The sequence below is a fragment of the Nanorana parkeri genome, unplaced genomic scaffold (genome assembly GCF_000935625.1).
Source record: "Nanorana parkeri isolate BGI_ZX_2015 unplaced genomic scaffold, ASM93562v1 scaffold375, whole genome shotgun sequence".
Lineage (NCBI taxonomy): Eukaryota > Metazoa > Chordata > Amphibia > Anura > Dicroglossidae > Nanorana > Nanorana parkeri.
Genome location: NW_017306643.1, coordinates 38,627 through 58,748, shown reverse-complemented (window position 1 = coordinate 58,748; position 20,122 = coordinate 38,627). Strand labels below are relative to the sequence as shown.

Below are 20,122 nucleotides of genomic sequence, written 5' to 3'. Positions count from 1 at the left end.
CATCTCCACTCCCCACTTACACCTAGGCCAACAGGCAGCCCCCCCCCCCAAATGTACAAGTGGGGAAGCCCCTTCATTGAAGGTTAAAATAGTGACAGGTTTGGATGGTTTCCTAGTCTAGAGCTTGTACTTAAGGCAAAAGGTCTATCACAGCCTTGGAGGTAGAAGCCTGGGAGGGATGAAAGGAGCTTTTCAACTTACAGTGGGGAAGTCTAGTAAGCAAGAGAGAGTTCTTGTTATAGCGGGTATCCAGTGTCTAATTCGCTGACCAATAAGATTGTTAGAGGCTATTCTTGCACTAGGTACGATGCGTTCCCCATAGTCCCGCCCAGCACTACCCAGTCATAGGGAAGGATAATTTCAGGACAATGGGGTGCTATGATCCTTGTGGAGAGGAGAGATCCGCACATCATTGGGTGGGTAAACACATTGTGATACACAGATGAACAATACTCAGAAGTGAATGACCCAACTTAGCTTAACTATAAACAACATTAAGAACCAAATACAATTACCTGACTTCAGTATTTCCCACGTCATGCATTATGGGGAAAGCGCTCACGCACTTGTGCTCACCCCAGCACTACACAGTAGAAAATACCAAGGTCTTCAGCGATACCCAAGAATTAAAAAATAGCTCAGTGGAATTAAACGACATTGAATAAACCACATTTCACTAGTCGCCTAGTTTGGAACAATAGTCACAAGAGAAATATATCAACATAATGCACATATGGCATATAGTGGCACACTAATGCATTAGATATACTTGCGCCCGGCCTTCTCAGGGAGCCCATGAGGTAGGTTAAGGCAAGTCAGTGCTGCCGATATTTGCAGGGCGTACCCTCTTTCTTCTTTGAGGATCTGGTGAATGGACAGGGTGAACGAGGTGAGCGAGCTGGGCGTGCAGAAGGTTCATGAGTATAGATATAGATAGATAGATAGATATATCTATCTATCTATATCTATATATATATTATATACACATATACACACAATATTTTATTAGACATTTTAATTAATTTCATAGATTTAAAATAATGCGAGTTGTAAAACTCTAACCAATATAATAAAATAACCAAAAACTATTTAAAATAAAACACACCCAAAAAATTTGTGGGATCTTTGAATTTTAGTTTATATACTTTGTTTTTTTTGCATTTTTAATTTTAGTTGAACAATTTTTTGATAAATTCCCTTCTCTTAATTGATATTTCCGAAGAGCTCCTTCATTTAAAAAAATAAAAATAAAACAAAAAACGAACCCCACAGACACAAATTGCACCCACAAACACACATAAGGTACACTACGCACATTGTACTCATGCATATTACGTGTGCTGGTGCCCAGCGGTGCAGCAACATACCAAGGGCCCATCCACAGCAGTGGGCATGTATTATGGTGCATATAATGTGAGCATACTGGTGTGTGTTGTGCACATGCTCTAAAGTGCATTGTTACAAAGCATTGCAGTGCTCAATTCTTTTTCTATATGTTTAAACTTTTTAAAAATAATGTTCATTCAACTCCATGCATGACAACGTGTTGCCGTGGGTTGTAATGCACTGGATTGTGCTAAAATGTCCAATGATTAATGCAGCACGCACCAACCTTCAGCTTTTTTTTTTTTACAGATTTGCATACCTTAAATTTTCACCACTATGCAAAAAGGCAGCATTTTAAAATTTAAAATCTTCGTAGTTTTAAATAGTTTTATATTTAGTAAGATTTTTTTTCTAGTTACTGTGTTTTGTGTATGCTAATGTGTATTTTTAATAAAAATATTGTTTTGATTAACATTTCTGCAACTATCATAGGATCTAAAAAAAATCAGTTGATTTTTTTTAAAGGAGAACTATGGGGTCAGTGTTTTTCCCCATAGTTCTCCGTAAGGTAACGGGAGGACACAAACTAGCGTCCTCCCGTTACCCTAAGCTCAGTATACCGCCAGCTACAGCTCGCGGTATACTGAGACGCCGCAGCGATCACGACTTAGCTGACGGGATCCGCCCAGCTGCGTGAGTGACAGCTGGCTCTGCCTATCTAGAGGCAGAGCCAGCTGTACCCGCCCCCTCCCCCGTCCGTTCCGCCAGTCAGCGCTGGAGGATCGGAGCGGGGAGGGGGGAATCCAGCCCCTCCCCTGTCACGGCAGAGAGCCGTGACAGGATCGAGAGGTGAGCGAACCCGGTATGTGTTCGCTCACCTCCCGATCTACTGAGCAGACCTGTGACAGTCTCATTGTCACAGGTCGGCTAGAACTATGAGGTGAGTGAAAAGCACTCACCTCCTAGTTCTCCTTTAATTACTTCATCCTGTGCTTTCTGAAAATGTATGGTTTGTGATTATAAAATATATTTATTATTACATTTTTCACAGTAATCCATATTTCATACAATTACATAACTGACAAACAATTAACATTAAATCAAATACATGACATAACATTAAAATGAAAATGTATGGTTTGGGGGATCTTTTACAAACACTGAAAGCTGCGAGTAAAAAATAAGAGGTTAAAAGGAGAGCAGAGCCTGGCAACGATTTGAGTTTATGATAGCTGTACAACACTTCTAACCTTTCCTCCTCGCCATGAGTACATGTTCTGGCTTTGTGTGGAAAAAAACAAAACACACTGGTCCCTTTTAACCCTTTCGCTGCCAACATGTCATATGTTGCTGGCAGTGGGCCTCTGTAAACAGACGTTCGGAAGACTCCTGTCAGCATTACACTGAAGCAATTTTGGCAGATGAGCTGTATCGAATCCAGGGGCCGTTGGGAGTGTCCCACTGCCCGACACAGACCCCCCCCTTTCTTCCCCGGCTCCCCTGCCAATCCTGCAGGCCCAAGACCAGCATTACGGGTGTGTCTGAGTAGATGGGAGAGACCAGCGAACAGCCGTTTGCCGCTCTCCTCTACGCTGCATTGAGCCGTAAGTGATGCTGATTGCATCACTTCCGGTTATGTCATTTACCCAGCTAAAGAAGCCAGGAAAGAAGTAATCAATTATGATCTGCACTTGAATAACTTTAAAGTGGAAAGTGAAAAAGAAAACATTTTACAAAACAAAAAGTAAAAATATTTTTTTGGGGTTTGGATTCTGATGAAGGGGGCGTACCCCAGAAACGCATAAACCATTTATCAATACAGGGATCGAGGTTACTGGTGTTTTACATCGCTCCAGATTCTCCCTGCCAGGGGTTCCGTCCTCTCACCTTATTCTACTGGTTTTTATTCTACCGAACTGTTGTAAGTACAGCCTTAGAGCTGCGTGTTTTTACTATTAAATAAAATTTTTACACTATGGAGGCGCTCTCTTTTGTTCCTTTTCTCATAGACTAGTGGGTCCATCTAATCTGTGGGAGCTGCCTCCATCGTGTTTGCTGTATTTTTACTGCTGGGCTATTTTTGGATTTGAAGGCGCCGGTATTGTTTTGCAAAAATTAAAAATACTACAAAAGTCCTGAGAACGTGCTCATACTAAACACGTGTTGGGCGCCCCTACATATGAAACAATGAAACATCAATTGTGCTACAAGTTGGGTACTGCCACATTTGCCAGAGAGCCAAAATTCTAGGTCCAATATTAACAGTAAACTCTGAACTGATGATCTCTACAGGATTTTTAGAGCATTGCCTATTGACAAATTGGGGTACTGTATTTTGTCAGTGTTTCCCACGCGCACGCAATTTTTAAGCTTGGTATATCTTTTTACTCAGCATAACCTCATCTTTTATATTTTACCAAAAAAAATGGGTATTATATTGTGATTTTGTGCACTGATATTAACTTAAATGTAATTTTTACTGAAATTTGGGGTATAATAAAGAGCTGTGCTACTTTCATGCAACATAAAAATGTGCAACTGCCGCCATGTTATTCTACAGAGTCTGTGCGTTCATTAAATATATAACTCTCAGGGTTTATACTAAAATGTGGATTATAATATGTGTGCAAAAAACCGCAAGAACCCCCTTGGCAGCGAAACTGCTAAAGTAGTTAGGTATGTGGAATGCAGAGACACAATACTAGCTAAAAACTAACCACAAGGTACATTTGTCACATCTTCATTAACATGGATGAAACAAGTCCTGACTGTGCTTAACTAAGAGATCACCATTACCCTTCCAGCATTTTACTGTTTAATTTGCATAAGTCTTTAACATCACGTAGTAATAGGATGGTAAGACAGACTCTGCACATTTATTCAGCAAGCTGCTGATTATCCTTGTGATCGGGAAAGTACTTCATCTCCCAATGCACACTGGAAACAGACTCATAAGCATTTGAGTTTGTTTTGAGAACAAAAACACAATTGAGGTTGAATGCTTTTCAACTCTATACAAAATGGGTAAATGGGATTTTTGTACTTACTGTAATATCAAACTATTTGAGTCCATTGAGGTACAAAGGGTTTTAAAAAAAAATGAATTTTACTGCCGCTTACATGAGGACTGGATACTAACAGACAACCTGTAGGTCAGACCTATGGGATATAACCCCTGCTATAACGAGGTTAATTCAGTTTGTACCATGCCGTCCCAAAAGCAATGACCATAAGCAGAGAAGGGTGGGATTGGAGCCTGTCAATAGACAATAGGATTTTGATCAAATCAAGTTTTGATGAGGTGTGTGGGGGGAGTCGGAGAGTCACATATCTGTTCGAATGGAGTGAGGGCCCTAGATATGTCGGGCATGGAGCGTAAGGAGCGGTAGTGGAAGGACCGTAGGATATCAGTGTTCGAGTGTACAATATTGCCCTCAGGGGAGCGTATAGAGAGGATACCATGTCGTCCCTGGCGTGGGTGGAGGGTGCGGGCTAAGAAGGAGCTACATTTATCACCATATTCATATGAGCGCTTCAGGTAACGATCTCTATAGCGTAACGTGGCTTGGTCTAATAGGGCCAGCAGTTGTTTACGGGCATCAAGGAGCTCTAATCCTATAGAGTCATCTCTTCCTAGTTTATGGGAGCTCTCCAAAGTGGAGATTTTGGCAAATAGGGAGGTAATTTCTTGGGACCACCATTTCTTAAGCCGAGCTCCATGTTTGATAAGAAGACCCCTCAGTACGCACTTGAGGGTCTCCCACTTAACCGGGATAGAGGTTGGGTCAGCCGCATGATCACACCGAAAATTAGAAATGGCCTGCCTGATCTCCGCACAGCATACCACGTCGCTAAGGAGGTTGTCATTCAGTCTCCAGAATGGGGAGCTGGGCGGCAGTGCAGAAAAGCGTAGGGAACAAAACAGCGGGGCATGGTCCGACCAAACTCGTGGTCCTATACTGATGCAAGGTGTGGCGTCAAGTAGGGCCTGAGAGACAAACACGTAGTCAATTCTACTATAAGAGTTGTGTGCATGTGAGAAAAAGGTATAGTCAATGTCCGCAGGATGCAGAGTCCGCCAGAGGTCAAGGAGATGCATAGAGGCAAGTTTAGCTTTCAACTTACGTAAGTCTGCTGCCGAGATGGAACTCTTACCAGAGGAGGAGTCAATGCGCGGGTCCAGAGGCAAGTTGAAGTCCCCACCAAGGACGATTGCTCCTTCAGCAAAGGATTCCAGAGCCCTCAGGTAACGCAGACACTTGGTGGTCACCTCCTCTTGGTGTGATTCAAGGTCTACCAGGCGGGTACCAATATGAGCCACATCAGCCTTGAGACCTACCATCTCTGCAGCCTCCATCCGTGACACGTAGCGTTCCAGGTCTGCACGGGTGGGCAGGGAACGAATGTAGGCCTTCAGGTCCCCCTCCTCCCGATCCAAATCAGACAGATCCATAGACTCCTCCGACACCGAGGTCATAGATGGGGAGGGTGGAGGGTCAATTAGTGGCGCCGGTACACTGACCTGGGCACTTGCCAGTGCAGAAGGAGAGTCCCCACGTGGCGAGGCTCGAGTCCGATCAGGTAGGCCCGTAGTAGTCGGCGAGGCCGCGGGCGCTTGTGGTGACCTCTGCGAGGGCTGAAAGAAGGTGGAGAGTTTCCCCGATTTGCGTCCACCCGTGCCCGGGTTCGTCTTGGGGTGTCTTTTAGTTCCCATCTGGTATTTGGAGTGCTAGTGAAGCTTTAGAAAGGCTGAAAAGGGGCACCACGCACGGGAGCAGAGGGAAAATGCGACTCACTCCGCCATGCGCCAGCAACGCCCCCCTAGACAATAGGATTTTGAGATAAATGGGATGTCCAAAAGAAGTCCAACAGAAGGGCGGGAAACACAGGTTAACAGGCCCAACAGAAAAACATGAAATTGACAATTCACAGGGCCATCTGCAGCATTTTGCAGCCAATACAGGCAATGGCAGAGACTATAGCATACACCTAGAAAAAAAAAATTTCAAAAGACCACTACTTGGCACCCTTACAGATCTGAGAAGAGGAGGCCAGATGCCAAAAAGCCAAACAAGCACTCACAGATTTAGGTGTACGTTTAATAAACAGTGATAAAACTAGCTTTATCACGAGTTAACTTTACTCAGCAGATCTTTGTTTTTCTCGGCTGCACAGAGGCTGTTTAATAACCTGCGAAAAGAAAACTTATCACACAAAACAGCTGTGAAAGGCTGAGATAAGTGGTCATGGTGATCAGTAGAGAAAGCAATGTGGGGAATGTATTCTGAGCTGCACAATGACATCCTTTGTGATCATCTACAATCCTCCTGACATGATCATTGTTTACTCTGCCACACCACCCAATAATATTAAAAAGCACCTCTATAGCAAAGTGCAACAGTTATTTATCTGTTAAAATGATGAAAATTGCTAAAAAGCAGGATTTACATGTTCCGATTTGTTCAGCATGTACTAGTACAAAAACATGAATCAAACTACCAGAGGTGGCCACAATGCGAGGCAGTGATGGGGTTAAACATTCTAAAGGGGCACTCTGATGGAGCCAAGCCATGTAAGTGGGCACTCTGACACATGCTGGAAATTAGAATGTTTGGCGTCCCTGAAAAAAGCCGGCTGTCCCGAGATAGGTGCATCAGCACTGTGTGTGTGCAAACACACTAGCAGCAGGTATTAATGCATTATAAACGGCAGACCATGGTGGCAAAATGGTCTTACAGACTGTTATGTGTGGAGTGCAATGTTCACTGCATCTGCCTATAAAACATGCTCCCTCCTTCAAACTTAATTTGGTGGGCCTGTTTCTGAGGGAGACTGAGCCTTCAACAACAAGCCCTAAGGTCACATGACCTTACTGAACTTTACCTCACACTACACAGATACAGTGAGGGGACTTGAAACTGCCACTGTCACTCTCATGAGGGAAGGGTGGCATTAAGACAGACTTCCCTCCTTTTCCCTCTCAAGGCTGTGACACACTGCAGGTAGCGAAAAAATCGCAACCTTCCACTTCACACATAGTTCCTACCTGATTTATCACAGGTTATTAAACACCATTTTCTAGACTTTTCACTTTGCTAAGGTGAGAAAAGCCTTCTCACTGCTTATCACACTCTTTCACAGTTTATTAAACGTACACCATAGTGAATTAAGCTTTCACATTAAAAGGGAGGAACCCCCTTCTCCTTTCTTGAGGCCACAGTGTGAGGAAAAGATGGCGTCCGCGCATGCGCAAAAACTTGCACTCCGAACTGGAAAACATGCGCTAGTGTGCAGGCACGAGCAACTAGAAGTGCACAGGAAGACACAAACGTCTGTGACACAGGATGTGACATCTCACCTTAATGAATGGCCCTATATAAACGGGCGTGCCAGTTGCCTCAGTGCTGATTGTCTTCAGCTTGTTCCTGAACCTGTGGATTGCCTGTTACCTTGCTCTTGACCTGGATCTGCATTGTTTGACTTCCTTACTGCCTGCCCTTTGATCTCGGCCTGTTTCCTGTACTTCCTCTTGCCTGTTGCCTTGGTACTTCGCTGCCCGGCTGGTTCTGACCTCAGCTTCCTCGACCACGCTCCTGCCACAACGCTGCCCTCCCGGTTTTGATCTCATTTACGTTGACCACTCTACTTCTGGACATCTCCAGCACGGTCTCCCTATTGGCACTCGTGCTTCTCGCAGTCTTGCCACACTCTGTTCCCACCTCCAGGGGGTGCAGGACGGGAGACGCAAGAGAGGCCTCCTCTTCCACCGGTCTCCTGCCAGGTACATGACACACACCCTTGTACAACTGTCTGATGCATCCACCTGCAAATGGTGGAGCTGGAAGCAGTTGTGACTTGTGACCATTCAAGATAACAGAAATTCAATTTTTGGAAGGAAGCCGTGGCTAGGGTAGACAGATAGCCAAGACCACATTGAGGCAAGGGAACTCACCGCCGGGGGAACATGCACCAAACACAAGGACAGCAAAACATGCCCTGGTTGAGATGAAAGGATGGTACTACCTCTGGAAAGGAAGCATTTAAAAGTACTTTATCCCTGATAAGAACCTAGATGGCTAGGCTGGCTTATGTCAAGGCCACAAAAAAAGCCACTTGGGGTCAAGATAGAAAGAGAAATGTCCCTAATCTGCTAAAAGGCAGGCCATTAAAGAACCAGGTTCAAATCCCAAGGGGCAGTGGGGAGCAACCCAACACCGTGAACAAAGTTTTAATCAAAAAGTGGGATGCCAATGGTCTCTGCAACAGGATAGCCAACAGAAAGACCTGACCGTACATGGTACCTATGGGGAATCTCCTAGGATAATAGTTTTGGACTTACACCACCTAAAGTACGCTCACCACATCTAATGGTAAACTTTACATGATGTGGACTTGTGTGTTCCAAAAAATCTAAATCGACAAGCATGCTGTTAAAACCATCAATCAAGAAGCAGGGTGGAAGATCTATCCCTGCTACAGCAGATCTGGACAGTCCAGAACAAACAGCATGTCTGCAAGTAACCTTACCAAGTTGGAGTATCAAGTTTTCCTGGACAAATATAGGACAATGAGGACCGTCTGAATGCCCTCTGCCTCGATCCTGTTAAGCAGGCGGGGAAATGCACAGATCACGGAGTCACTAGGGAATCCACCGCCTACACCAAAGGATGCTGGGATCTGGGGGCGTGGCCCCGGAAAAGCATCATCGTAAGGAGTCCTGTGCTGTCACACAATCTTCTGTGCAGCTTGTTGCAGATGTCATTCTGGCTTACCTTATACACTTCTGTCTTGATTCACTTTTGTGAGTATGTTTTTATTGTTACCTCAATATACAATATTAAAAAGAATCTACACTAGGGTGGGCACCCTTCTCTTTTGTTTTCTCCCACAGTATTGCAGCTTCCCAGGCTGAAGTGGGGCAGCACCCCTAGTAATCCTCACCCGCAACTATCCTTCATTTGTTGGTCAACGTTTGGCGCTTCCGATTCATTTTTTATTGGCTGTCCTCTTTGTTGTTTTACTGAGACACCAGTAGATCCACATCTGGCCTCCATCCAACTACAGCAAAGGTTTAGGAATACCTCCTGGTTCAGGGACCAATTTCCAGGGACTGAGCACTGCAAGCTGAAAAATCCACCTGGCAATTTTCCATACCAGGGATGTAAACTGTGGGTAGGGCTAGATTGTACCGTCAGAGCCACCGCAGCAGCAGGATAAGAGGTCACTACAGTTGCAGGTATGTGTTTCCGTAAGAGAAGAGATAGAATGCTTACCGCCTCTGCATTCTGTTTTGGAAATCAAAGTTGCGATTTGACCCATAAAGTAAATCATGGGCTGGAGTAAACCAATTGAGCAGGATTGCTCCTCTTGCATCTATGTTCCAACATCTTTCACTGCTTAACAGAGACGACTTGAGAACATCAGGTAAAAACCTTGTGTACTCACAAAATGACTACTGAAAGCAGGAGAGGTTCAAACGGCTGGAGGTGACCAGGTCAGTGTAGGTGGCAGCAAGGACTTACCGAGGTGGAACTGCATGTCTTTTGCAAATAGAAGCAAAGAGCAGTGAGGGGAAGATGCTACCCCACTCTCAAAAGGCAGGAGAGAGAGCAGAGTGTGTGCAGGACAATCCAGCTAGTGACACAGCACTTAATTCCTCCATGTATTAACACTTTCCATGAAAACCAATGAAGTGGTTAATACAGGTGCTTAACAGTTCCAAATATTATAGTTGCTCAGCCCAGGACTACTTATTAGAGAGTCTTTAGAGACTGGGTCACACCAGAGGCTGTGCCAAACATGCAAAGTGGTCTGTGGCCAACAGTACACACAGGTCTGGCAAGTTTTGCAAGTCACATTTCAGACAGGCCCCGCTATCTTCTGTCCAGTGTGGTCTAGGTTCAGCCTCCAAAAGCTATTGCTGAGGATATGTTGATAGCTGCATAATGAAACCAGCTAAGCAGCATGCACATGAGGTCTTGATTGCAGAAAAAAAAAAAAACTTGAAAAGATAAAATTTACTTTTTCAGTAGCAAAAAGTTCGCCATCTTTCTTGGACACTACCAAAAACCAAAGCACCCTGGGAGTAGGAGGGGGTTATACCAGACTTTTTTGTGCTCACTTTTTTGTGTTTGCCAATGTCTAAATCCTCCTATAGCGGACAGTATAAACCAATTGTCTCTGAATCAGGTGTCCTTTAAAAGGAGAACTATGAGGTGAGTGCTTTTCACTCACCTCATAGTTCTAGCCGACCTGTGACAATGAGACTGTCACAGGTCGGCTCAGTAGATCGAGAAGTGAGCGAACACATACCGGCATTCGCTCACCTCTCGATCCTGTCACGGCTCTCTGCCGTGAAAGGGGAGGGGCTAGATGCCCCCCTCCCCCAGCGCTGACTGGCGGAACGGACGTGGGAGGGGGCGGGTACAGCTGGCTCTGCCTCTAGATAGGCAGAGCCAGCTGTCACTCACGCAGCTGGGCGGATCCAGACATAATTGTCGGGATCCGCTTCAGCAGCGGCGTCTCAGTATACCGCGAGCTGTTACTCGCAGTATACTGAGCTTAGGGTGACGGGAGGACGCTAGTTTGTGTCCTCCCGTTACCATAAGGAGAACTATGGGGAAAAGCCCTAACCCCATAGTTCTCCTTTAAAGAAGAACTCCAGGATGTATTTATTTTTGTATTAACCCTTGCAGTGGGGCTACCCCCACACTGCAAGGTTTAAGGGCTTGTTTGTGCTAGGTGGTAAAATAAATACGCACACAGTCACAGCACTCCCTCCAGCACATTGGAATGTTCCTCAGCGTCCTCATGTCTGTGCACAGTGTATAGACATGATGATTTACTGCACCTTGGACGTTGCAGAGGGGGAGAGATATTCCAGGGACTGGACTAAGAAGAAGCCGGCTTGGAGCTTTGGGAGAGTACATCTTTGGGGGTTTTTTAACGTAGACCCAAACAAGCAGTTAACCCTTGCAGTGGAGCTACCACTTCTTTAATAAACAAACAAAAACCAAGTATTTATGGCTGAAGAGAAAGAGTTTTCTCCGTCCTAAAAAGAAATCTGTCAGCGGTTTAACATCCACTTCAGCTCCACGTTAAGGGTATGTAAATAAATAATGCAGTTCACAGCTTTAGCTACAACAGCCAGTGTACAGAAAACAATATCATACAAGAAACTATATGGCTTGCCTTTACAATTCTCAACATTCATGATCAATTCTAAATGTGTATAAGAATAAAAAAAAAAGGATACTGTATCTTTCCACCTTCCATTTTAAGTCGCCATACAAAAAGGTTTCCTGCTTCATCCAGACAAGCTAGCTGGTTCGAGTTCAGGTGGGCAAATGCCAAGTCTGTAACACTTCCTGTAATACCTTTTAGCAATATTCGATCTGCTGTGGTGACACTTAGGACACGAATCATAGCTGACCCATTAGAACCTTTTAACAGAAAGCAGGAAATGTTATAACTATAATACTTGTAAAAACGCAACTGCAAGTACACATAAAGCCTAACTGAATGACATTTAGATGACAAAAGCACAGTGTATAAGACAAGCGGAATGAAACACAAACATGTATCTATATATATATTTGTTAAATAGGATTTTTGTACTCACCGTAAAATCCTTTTCTCTGCTTTAATTAAAAGGACACAGCCGAGATCTTGAATCTCTTAGCACTGGGTTATAGTGCCACCTTCAGGAGTAGGACACTAGGCACAAAAACAAAAACACAGCCTAGGGGCGGCCCCTAACAGCGGCCAAACACCCCACCTGCTAGAGGCAGCACAGTTAGTCATAAAGAAGACAAAGCAGTACATAAAACAACAGGTCACAGACATCAAAACCAGAGGGGAGGGTGCTGTGTCCTTCAATGAACGCAGAGAAAATTATTTTACAGTGATTACATAAATCCTATTTTCTCTACCATTCATTGAAGGACACAACCGAGATCTTAAACCTCTCACCACCATCCCAAAGCAGTATCTACTGAGGGGAGGGAATAATTGTTAACAACTCCCTTGACAGAGCAACCAGAAATGGACCGATCCACCTTGACAAATGACACAGGAGCCCCAATCATGGGGTAACCCGCACAGAATGAACTAGCTAGACAAGTAGAAAAGTCCCTCCCGAGACTCTCATGCGAGACAGAAGACCAGCACTGCACACCAGACAGGACAAAACCAGTAGCTCACAAAACACGCCACACAAGTGTTGCACCAAAGTGTCAACCCAGAGACCAAGATGGCAAAGGCAATATCCTATAGGAGAAATTAGCTCAAGGCACCAAGGAACATAGTCCAACAAAGTCACAGAATGTCGTACCAGAGGCACTACATAGCTAGTATCCGCTCAACCTAGCAAAGGAAGAAGAGATAAGCTTGCAAATTTTACAAGCGATGGAACCAAGTCCTGCAAAAGCAGAAGCCTAAAATCACAAGACAAGAAAGAGGTGCCGAACCCCATGCAATCCCGGTGTAGAACCTGAGAGGCTATTGAACAGGACAAGGCTGTCAGCTCAGAGAAAAACACTTTGCTGCTTTCCTGTTTGCCAGCACCTTTGCAAAGAGAAAGGAATGGAAAACAACAAAATATCTAAAACCCATAATTTACAGGAGATTGTATAGGACTACCTAGGACAACCCTCCACAAACAAGAAATGGAGCAGAGGAAGATCCGAAAACAGGCTGCACAGAGCTACCAGAGAGCCTGCTACTCCAACAGAGGATCCCCTACCTGGAAACAAACCTATTCATAGAGCAATGGAATCCGAAGACACCAGCAGGGTAAAGGCCCTAGACCAGGGGTAGCCAAACTCCGGCCCTCCAGCTATGGTGGAACTACGAATCCCATGAGGCATTGCTAGATTTGCTAGATTCTCACAGCCACAGACATGACTCCCGGAGAGAGATGCATCATGGGATTTGTAGTTCCAGCACAGCTGGAGGGCCGGAGTTTGGCTACCCCTGCCCCAGACCCTTGAACCCAGACCGTGGGTCCATGTTTAAAAAGAAAATGTTAGACAAGGCTGGAACTAAAGTCCTACACAGGACTGGATCCATCCTACCATTGAAACGGCAATACAACAGATGCCTACCTAAGCGCTCCTTCACACCTGAGTGACATTGAATATGTGCATTTTCAGCGCGTTGTGTAGCACTTTTTTTTGCACCTTTTTACATGCGTTTTACACATGCACAGCCGTGTGCTTTCGCAAGAAGATCATGACACATTGATGTGAATAGACAAAATGCGCGCAAGATGCAGATAAATGTGCAAAGACGCAGCAAACTTGTGTTTTTGTGCGTTTCCACTGAAGTCTATGGGGCCAAGAAGTGTATATAAAAGAAGCTCATGTACTTTCTTCAAGTAATGGGCATTTTGCTACAAGCAACAAAACGTGGCTATAGGGTCTTTCTATTTTTTAGCTTTTTTCAGGCAGAAAATCGCTACAAAACGCTTAGTGTGAATGAGGGCTAATAGAAGACATATGCTACACCTAGGCATTGCCCCACTGTCTCCAATCAGAAGAACCACCAGCGGGCCAGTCCAGCATTGCAGAGACAACCAAATCACTTGGGCCCCACCAAAGATTAAATAGGAGACTGGAGTCTGATGACTAGTCCCCTGCACTGGCCAGTTATGCAGAAGTCCTCCCCAGCCTGGTAGCTATACTATGGTCTTCCAAGAAATCAGAAGAAAGGGGCATCCTAACTCCAGAGGTAGAGTCCGGAGCCACCAGATCAGAGAATCAGGTCCCCGGAGTCAGGCAAATCAGCCTGTCTACAGGTTGAACCTAGCCCTTTAGGATGACAAAAGCCTGTACAAAGAAGCCAAGCAACAGAACCGCCTCAAAAGGAAGCAACTAGTAGAGCCAGGACCACCATGCAGAGTACAGAGCTGGGAGACACCTGCACTGCGAAGTTCAAATAAAAAAAGTAGAGAATACTCAGAAGAAAGTATTTATTCCAGAATCCTGCTGCACTCCTTACCGGGTATCCCTGTCAGCGTGGGTGCTCGAAGTGACCACGGATGGCGCCGCTAATACTGAAACTTGTTAATGATGTCACCAGCACACCATATTGAAGTGAAGAACATGTCTGTTTGACGCATCATGTCAAAACAAATAGCAATATTTCGGAGCCACACAGGTTCCCCTTCATCAGGCTTGAAATGACGATCATTGGTCATTCCAAGCCTGATGAAGGGGACCCTGTGTGGCCCCGAAACGTTGCCATTTGTTTTGGCATGAAGGGTCAATAAACAGGCGTGTTCTTCACATCAATATGGTGTACTCAGAAAAAAGAACACACAGGTATCGCTGTATCCAAGACAAAACTCCAAATACCCAAAAACTGAGTCAGAGAATGCTTAAACCACAAGGACAGTATCCAACAAAAATTTTCACCATTTCTAACGTCCACTTCACAATGTCTGTTACAGCCCGGGCGGACTGTTCCAGCAACAAGGAATAGCCAAGACAGTCCAGATGGAAGGCCTCAAAAAGCAGCCAGACTATCACCAGAGTCAGTAATCAGAGCAGTTACAAGGATGTGGAAAACACAGCAGTGACAGGACCCAAAGAAGCTGGAAGCCAACAAAAATGAGGGAACAGTGATGCACTGATAAATAGGGACCTGCAGCCAGCGTCCCTGATGTCCAAAAAAGCCAAAAACAAAAAGGCCTTCTGAAACGATGAAGCTCAGACAGACCAAGTTATGCAGGCAGAATATATATGGGCTCAAAAAGGATGTTAACCCTTTTGCTTCCACCAATGTATGTCATAGGTCACTGGCAACAGGCCCCTTAAAAACAGACTTCCTGGCAGCTATAGCCGTTGGGACTCTGTTTACATGTGTAAAGCCGTTTGTCGGCTTTACACTGGAAGCAATTCTGAAGGCTGAGCTGGCGCCAGATCGCTTCCAGGGGCTGGTGTAGTGCAGGCAACACACACACCTTGCTTCTCAGGCATCTCAGGTGTTGGCGGGAAGCGGGGAAAGAGACTGACAATCAATTTGCTAATTTCTCCTTTGCCGAATAGGATGCTGATTGGATCACCCCTGGTCCCTCTAACTGCATTGCTTGGCTGCAGAAGCCAGGCAAGAAGCTATTGGAGGGCAGATTGCTTCTTTGGAAAGGGAATGTGACAGTAGGGGTCTAATAGAACCCTAACATCACCATAAAGATTACCTGTCACCACTAGTAAGCAATTAAGTAAAAAAATTAAATAATGTAAAAAATAAAAGTAAAATAAAAAAATTAAGAAATCCTTTATATTTTGTTCTGAGCGATTACTGGAGACAAAATATAACAGATTTATTTAGCTATCACAACAATCCTCCAACTGTAGTCACATCTCCCGGGTCACTCTGCACTGCCCAGGGGGAAATACCACTATGAATATTAATGATGCACGTACAGGAGAGAAACAAAGCATTGTGGGAAAAGGATTTTTCCCACCCCCTACACTATAGTTCCCTCTGTACAAAGCAGCCTGGCAGCCATTTACAAAAACATGTGGAACCTGAGAGGACAACTAAAAAAAGTAAGTTTGTGTGTTTATATCCAGGATCTGCATATGCCGGCATCTACACACAGAGTACATTGCTGGCATATGTTTCTTTAAAAATGCCCCCGCAAAAGGTGGAAATGGCCTTTAAATATGTATGAAAACAACAACAAAAACGAAAGAGGATGAAAAAACCCTGATAGCAGACACAAACGTCACTGGCCAAGCTGAAAAAACAAAAAGCAGATCTGGGGAGCAATAGAAAATGCACAAGGGACCAACTTGGGGCATCCAGTACGTTTCTTGTGGTAGGTTTCTAGTGCCAAAGGTCCTCAGCCTAGCACAAGATGAAGAATGTCTTCCAGTGAAAAAGGTATGCATCCAGTAAACATACTCAAGGGCTACCAACAGCTTTAATATAAACAAGGAAGAAACACCCTTGTCCTAAAAGACCGAAGCATCAGAAGCAAGCCATCAAGGCTAGCAACTGATGTAGGGCAGAAAACACTGAGCAGAAGATGAGAACAATCCCAAAGAGCCCACAAAACACCCTCCAGGAGACTCGGCAGGTTCACACACCCCACCTCCCTGGGTACACCGGAGCAAAGAAAAGTAACGGAAAGTCCTCGCCCTCGAGCCTGGGAGCAAAGGGGCAGAATAGGGAAGGAAATGCATAGAACAAGTTGCCATGAAACCACAAAGCCAGAAAGAAAACCATGGCTGCCGCCAGAGCATGCCTGTGCCTGGAAACAAAAACTGGGCAGTTGGACATCAACTAGAGACCAGGAGACCCACAGACAGAGTCCCTCACCCCAGACACCTGTTCCTGCACACCACCAGAAGCAGAAAACCATAGCCACAGTACTGGGAACCAATGTGAGTGGTAGGCTGTCATGCCAAAAGTCCACACTTCAGGGCCAACTGATCAGAAGCCGATTAATCGATTATTGAAAAAGTTGACAACTTTTTCAATAATCGATTATAATCGATTATGTCGATTAGTTGTTGCAGCCCTACAAATCATAACAGTGGACATGGCTGGAAAATGCCATATTGCCCAGAAGCGGATATGTCCAATCACCTAAACACGATAAAACTACAAGTTCCTCACTGGTGACCAAAGTAAAGTACAACCCGTCCAACAAAGTGAGAACCACAAAACCCATACAAAAGAAAGATTGAGGGTCAATAACCTGCGGGATCCAATCACCCACATAGACAAGGTGACAAGGATACCTCACCCATCTGGCAGGCAGGCATCGGTTTTAAGAGGCATCCATGAAAACGGAGAGAAGACTAAAAAACTCCAGGCCTGGATCTGTGAGCCCTAGGCTCTAAGCAACCTAGCCCTGAAGCCAGTCTCTTCAGGCCCAGAATGAACAGACCAAGGATAACCAGAAGGTGAGCTGTGGCATTCTTGAGTGAATATAGGCACATGGGACCACCCCAACAGAGTCTTTTTTCACAGTTTTGCCAAAGCACTCACAGCTGGCTCCAACTCGAACTTCCTGTCTGCTACAAGAACACAAGGGACAGAAGTCTCCAGCAACCATCCATGTGGAGCCTGGAGAAGGGAAAAGGAAGAGGGCAAAGGACAGCAGGAGATGGGCCAGCACCGCTGTGCTTGTGTATTTATGGAGACTAACAGCTTACTAGCACACACAAGGGTGGCTCCTATAGGACCCTCAAGAGAAAGTAGCCACCCTCAAACAGGGCATCAGAGCCAGTGTTCAGGGAACCAACTGATTCTGCAGGGAGCTAAAAATTAAGATTAAGATGCAGCATCCATTGCAAGTGATTCAACCAGCATTTGAAATAGCCCAAAAACCTTTAACCTTCATATCAATTCAAGTCAGGAGATCACTCCATGAACTGAAAAGGACACTAATGTGGGAACAAAAGCACAAACTACGTTAAGATGGACTACCATCTTTACTGCTCAATCTTTACTACCATCTTTACCAAATTAATGCTCAAGTACACTGTACGTGAGCAGCTATTCAGGGTTTTGTAATGCTGGTAACCACTGAGAATCAACGATTACCGTTCATTAACTACCTCCCGGCCGGCCGTTGTGTATACACGGCCGGCCGCTTCTTGGATGTAACTGGGCGTGTATACACGTCCTGTTACATCCACCCGCGAGCGGGAAATGCCAGTCATTTTAAAACAGGCAGTGATGCCCGTTAATATACAAGCGATCCGCCGGCTATAGAGCCAGCGGATCGCTTGTATGAGGTCCCGTGACGCGCGGGTGTGAGCCCGGGACCAGCATACTGCCTCTGTCACAGAGGATCAGAGTGAGGTCGGTTCATGATCTCCCTCCGGTCCCCTCTCTGCTGTCAGAATGCGGAAGTGGTGTATATTACATCACTTCCGCATTCTCGTGTCACTCTCCAGCTTCAGATGCTGGAGAGAAGCTGATGAAGCAGATCTCTGCTTCATCAGCTTCTTCAGGGGGGTCACGGGTGACATTAGGGGTCTCGGAGACCCCTGATGTCTCCATAAAGAGGACCTGTCACCTCTTTTGCTATCACAGAGGGGTTTTCTCAGCCCCTTTTGTGATAGCAATATTGTTAAATAAAAAAAATAAAAAATAGAAGATTTAAAGTTTCCCCCCAATTTTTTTTAAAGTTACACATAAAAAAGAATTTAAAAAAACAAAAACATTTTTAAAGTCCCCACCCCTACATCCACGCATGTAAACATGTGTCAGGTGCGCATGCTTGCTAAAACGACGATTGCGCCCATTACGTCGCACATGTTACATATCCCTGCGAACGTCGGAATGAGAGCAATAATTCTAGGGCCATCAATCACTGATAACACTAAACTGATGAGCTGTAAAAGCTTTTAAACTGATGAGCTGTAAAAGCTTTTAAAGTGTCGCCTATGGCGAATTTTGGGTATGCTAGTTTTTTGAGATTTCGCGAGTGCACGCAATTTTTAAGCTTGACATGTTTGGTGTCTATTTACCCGACGTGACCCCGTCTTTTATATTTTACCAAAAAAGTGGGTAATATTAGTTGTTTTATAACAATGTTAAAAAAACTTTCAGTAATTTCTACTTTATAGTAAAAAAATAAAAAACCCCCAGTGGTGATTAAATACCACCATAAGAAAGCTCTATCTGTCCCCAAAAAATGATATACAATTAATTTCAGTACAGCGTTGCATGACGGAATAAATGCCAAAGTACTGCAGCGCTGAACACTGAAAAATGGCCTGGCCAGGAAGGGGGTCTAAACACCTGGTCTTCAAGCGGTTAATGGATGCCTCAGGTTCCAGATACATAGAATAGGCCTCTGTAATAAGATGTCCAGGATACTCTTTTTTTCTGAATTTATCTAGAAGGAGATGGCTGGATGTGGTATAATCTGCGTTTTCCGTGCAGTTCCTTTTTAACCTGCAGAAGCTACTTTTTAGGAAGTTATTTTTCCACCTGGGGTGATAACTGTTGTAATGGAGATATGAATTGCCCCCAATAGGTTTGACATGATTTTGTGTAATAATGTTATTGTCTTTGGTGGAAAGCTCTAAATCAAGGAAGACCAAATCTGTGCTGCTGACCACATGAGTAAAAGAAAGACATAGGTCATTATTATTGCAGTGGGAAACAAATTTGGTCACACTGTCGAGAGAACCGTCCCAGATGATCACTATATCGTCAATATATCTACCGTAAAATACTAGGTGCTTGGCATGTGGATTGTTCTTCCATATGTGGAATTCTTCCCAGTATCCCATGGTGAGATTTGCATAACTGGGAGCGTAGTTAGCGCCCATCACCACCCCCTTAATCTGTAGATAGAACTTGCCCAGAAAGGAAAAATAATTGTGTGTGAGGGTGAATTCTGTGCAGTTCCTGATGAATTGATATTGAGTGTGATTAATGGAGGAGTTGGAAAGGTACAATTGTAGGGCATTGAGGCCCACAGAGTGGGGGATGGACGTATAGAGAGAACAGACATCCAGGGAAACCCAACAATACGAAGAATCCCATTTGTAAGTGGATAAAATCTGAATGAGGTGGCATGAATCTTTGATATAGGATGGGAATGCTGTCACAATCGGTTGAAGGAATTGATCAATGTAAATAGACAGACCACTGATGAGACTGCTTGTACTGGCTATAATAGGGCGTCCTGGGGCGTTGTTGCTGTCTTTATGAATTTTCGGTAAATGATAGAAATATGGAGTACAGGGGTATTTTGGATATAGACAGGATCTCTTTTGGAAATAATGCCCTTATCAAATGCTGTCTTGGTAAGGGTATCAAG

The 20,122-nt window shown here is 44.6% G+C and overlaps 1 protein-coding gene across 1 annotated transcript in view; it reads right to left on the bottom strand.

The window, feature by feature from the left end:
- The window catches only part of EDC4 (enhancer of mRNA decapping 4), a 631,081-nt gene that overhangs the window by 577,482 nt on the left and 33,477 nt on the right, over positions 1–20,122 (bottom strand). Inside the window, exon 3 of the mRNA XM_018559011.1 lies at positions 11,582–11,768. Within this exon, the coding sequence (XP_018414513.1) occupies positions 11,582–11,768 (187 nt within the window). The remainder of the gene's footprint in view (positions 1–11,581; positions 11,769–20,122) is intronic.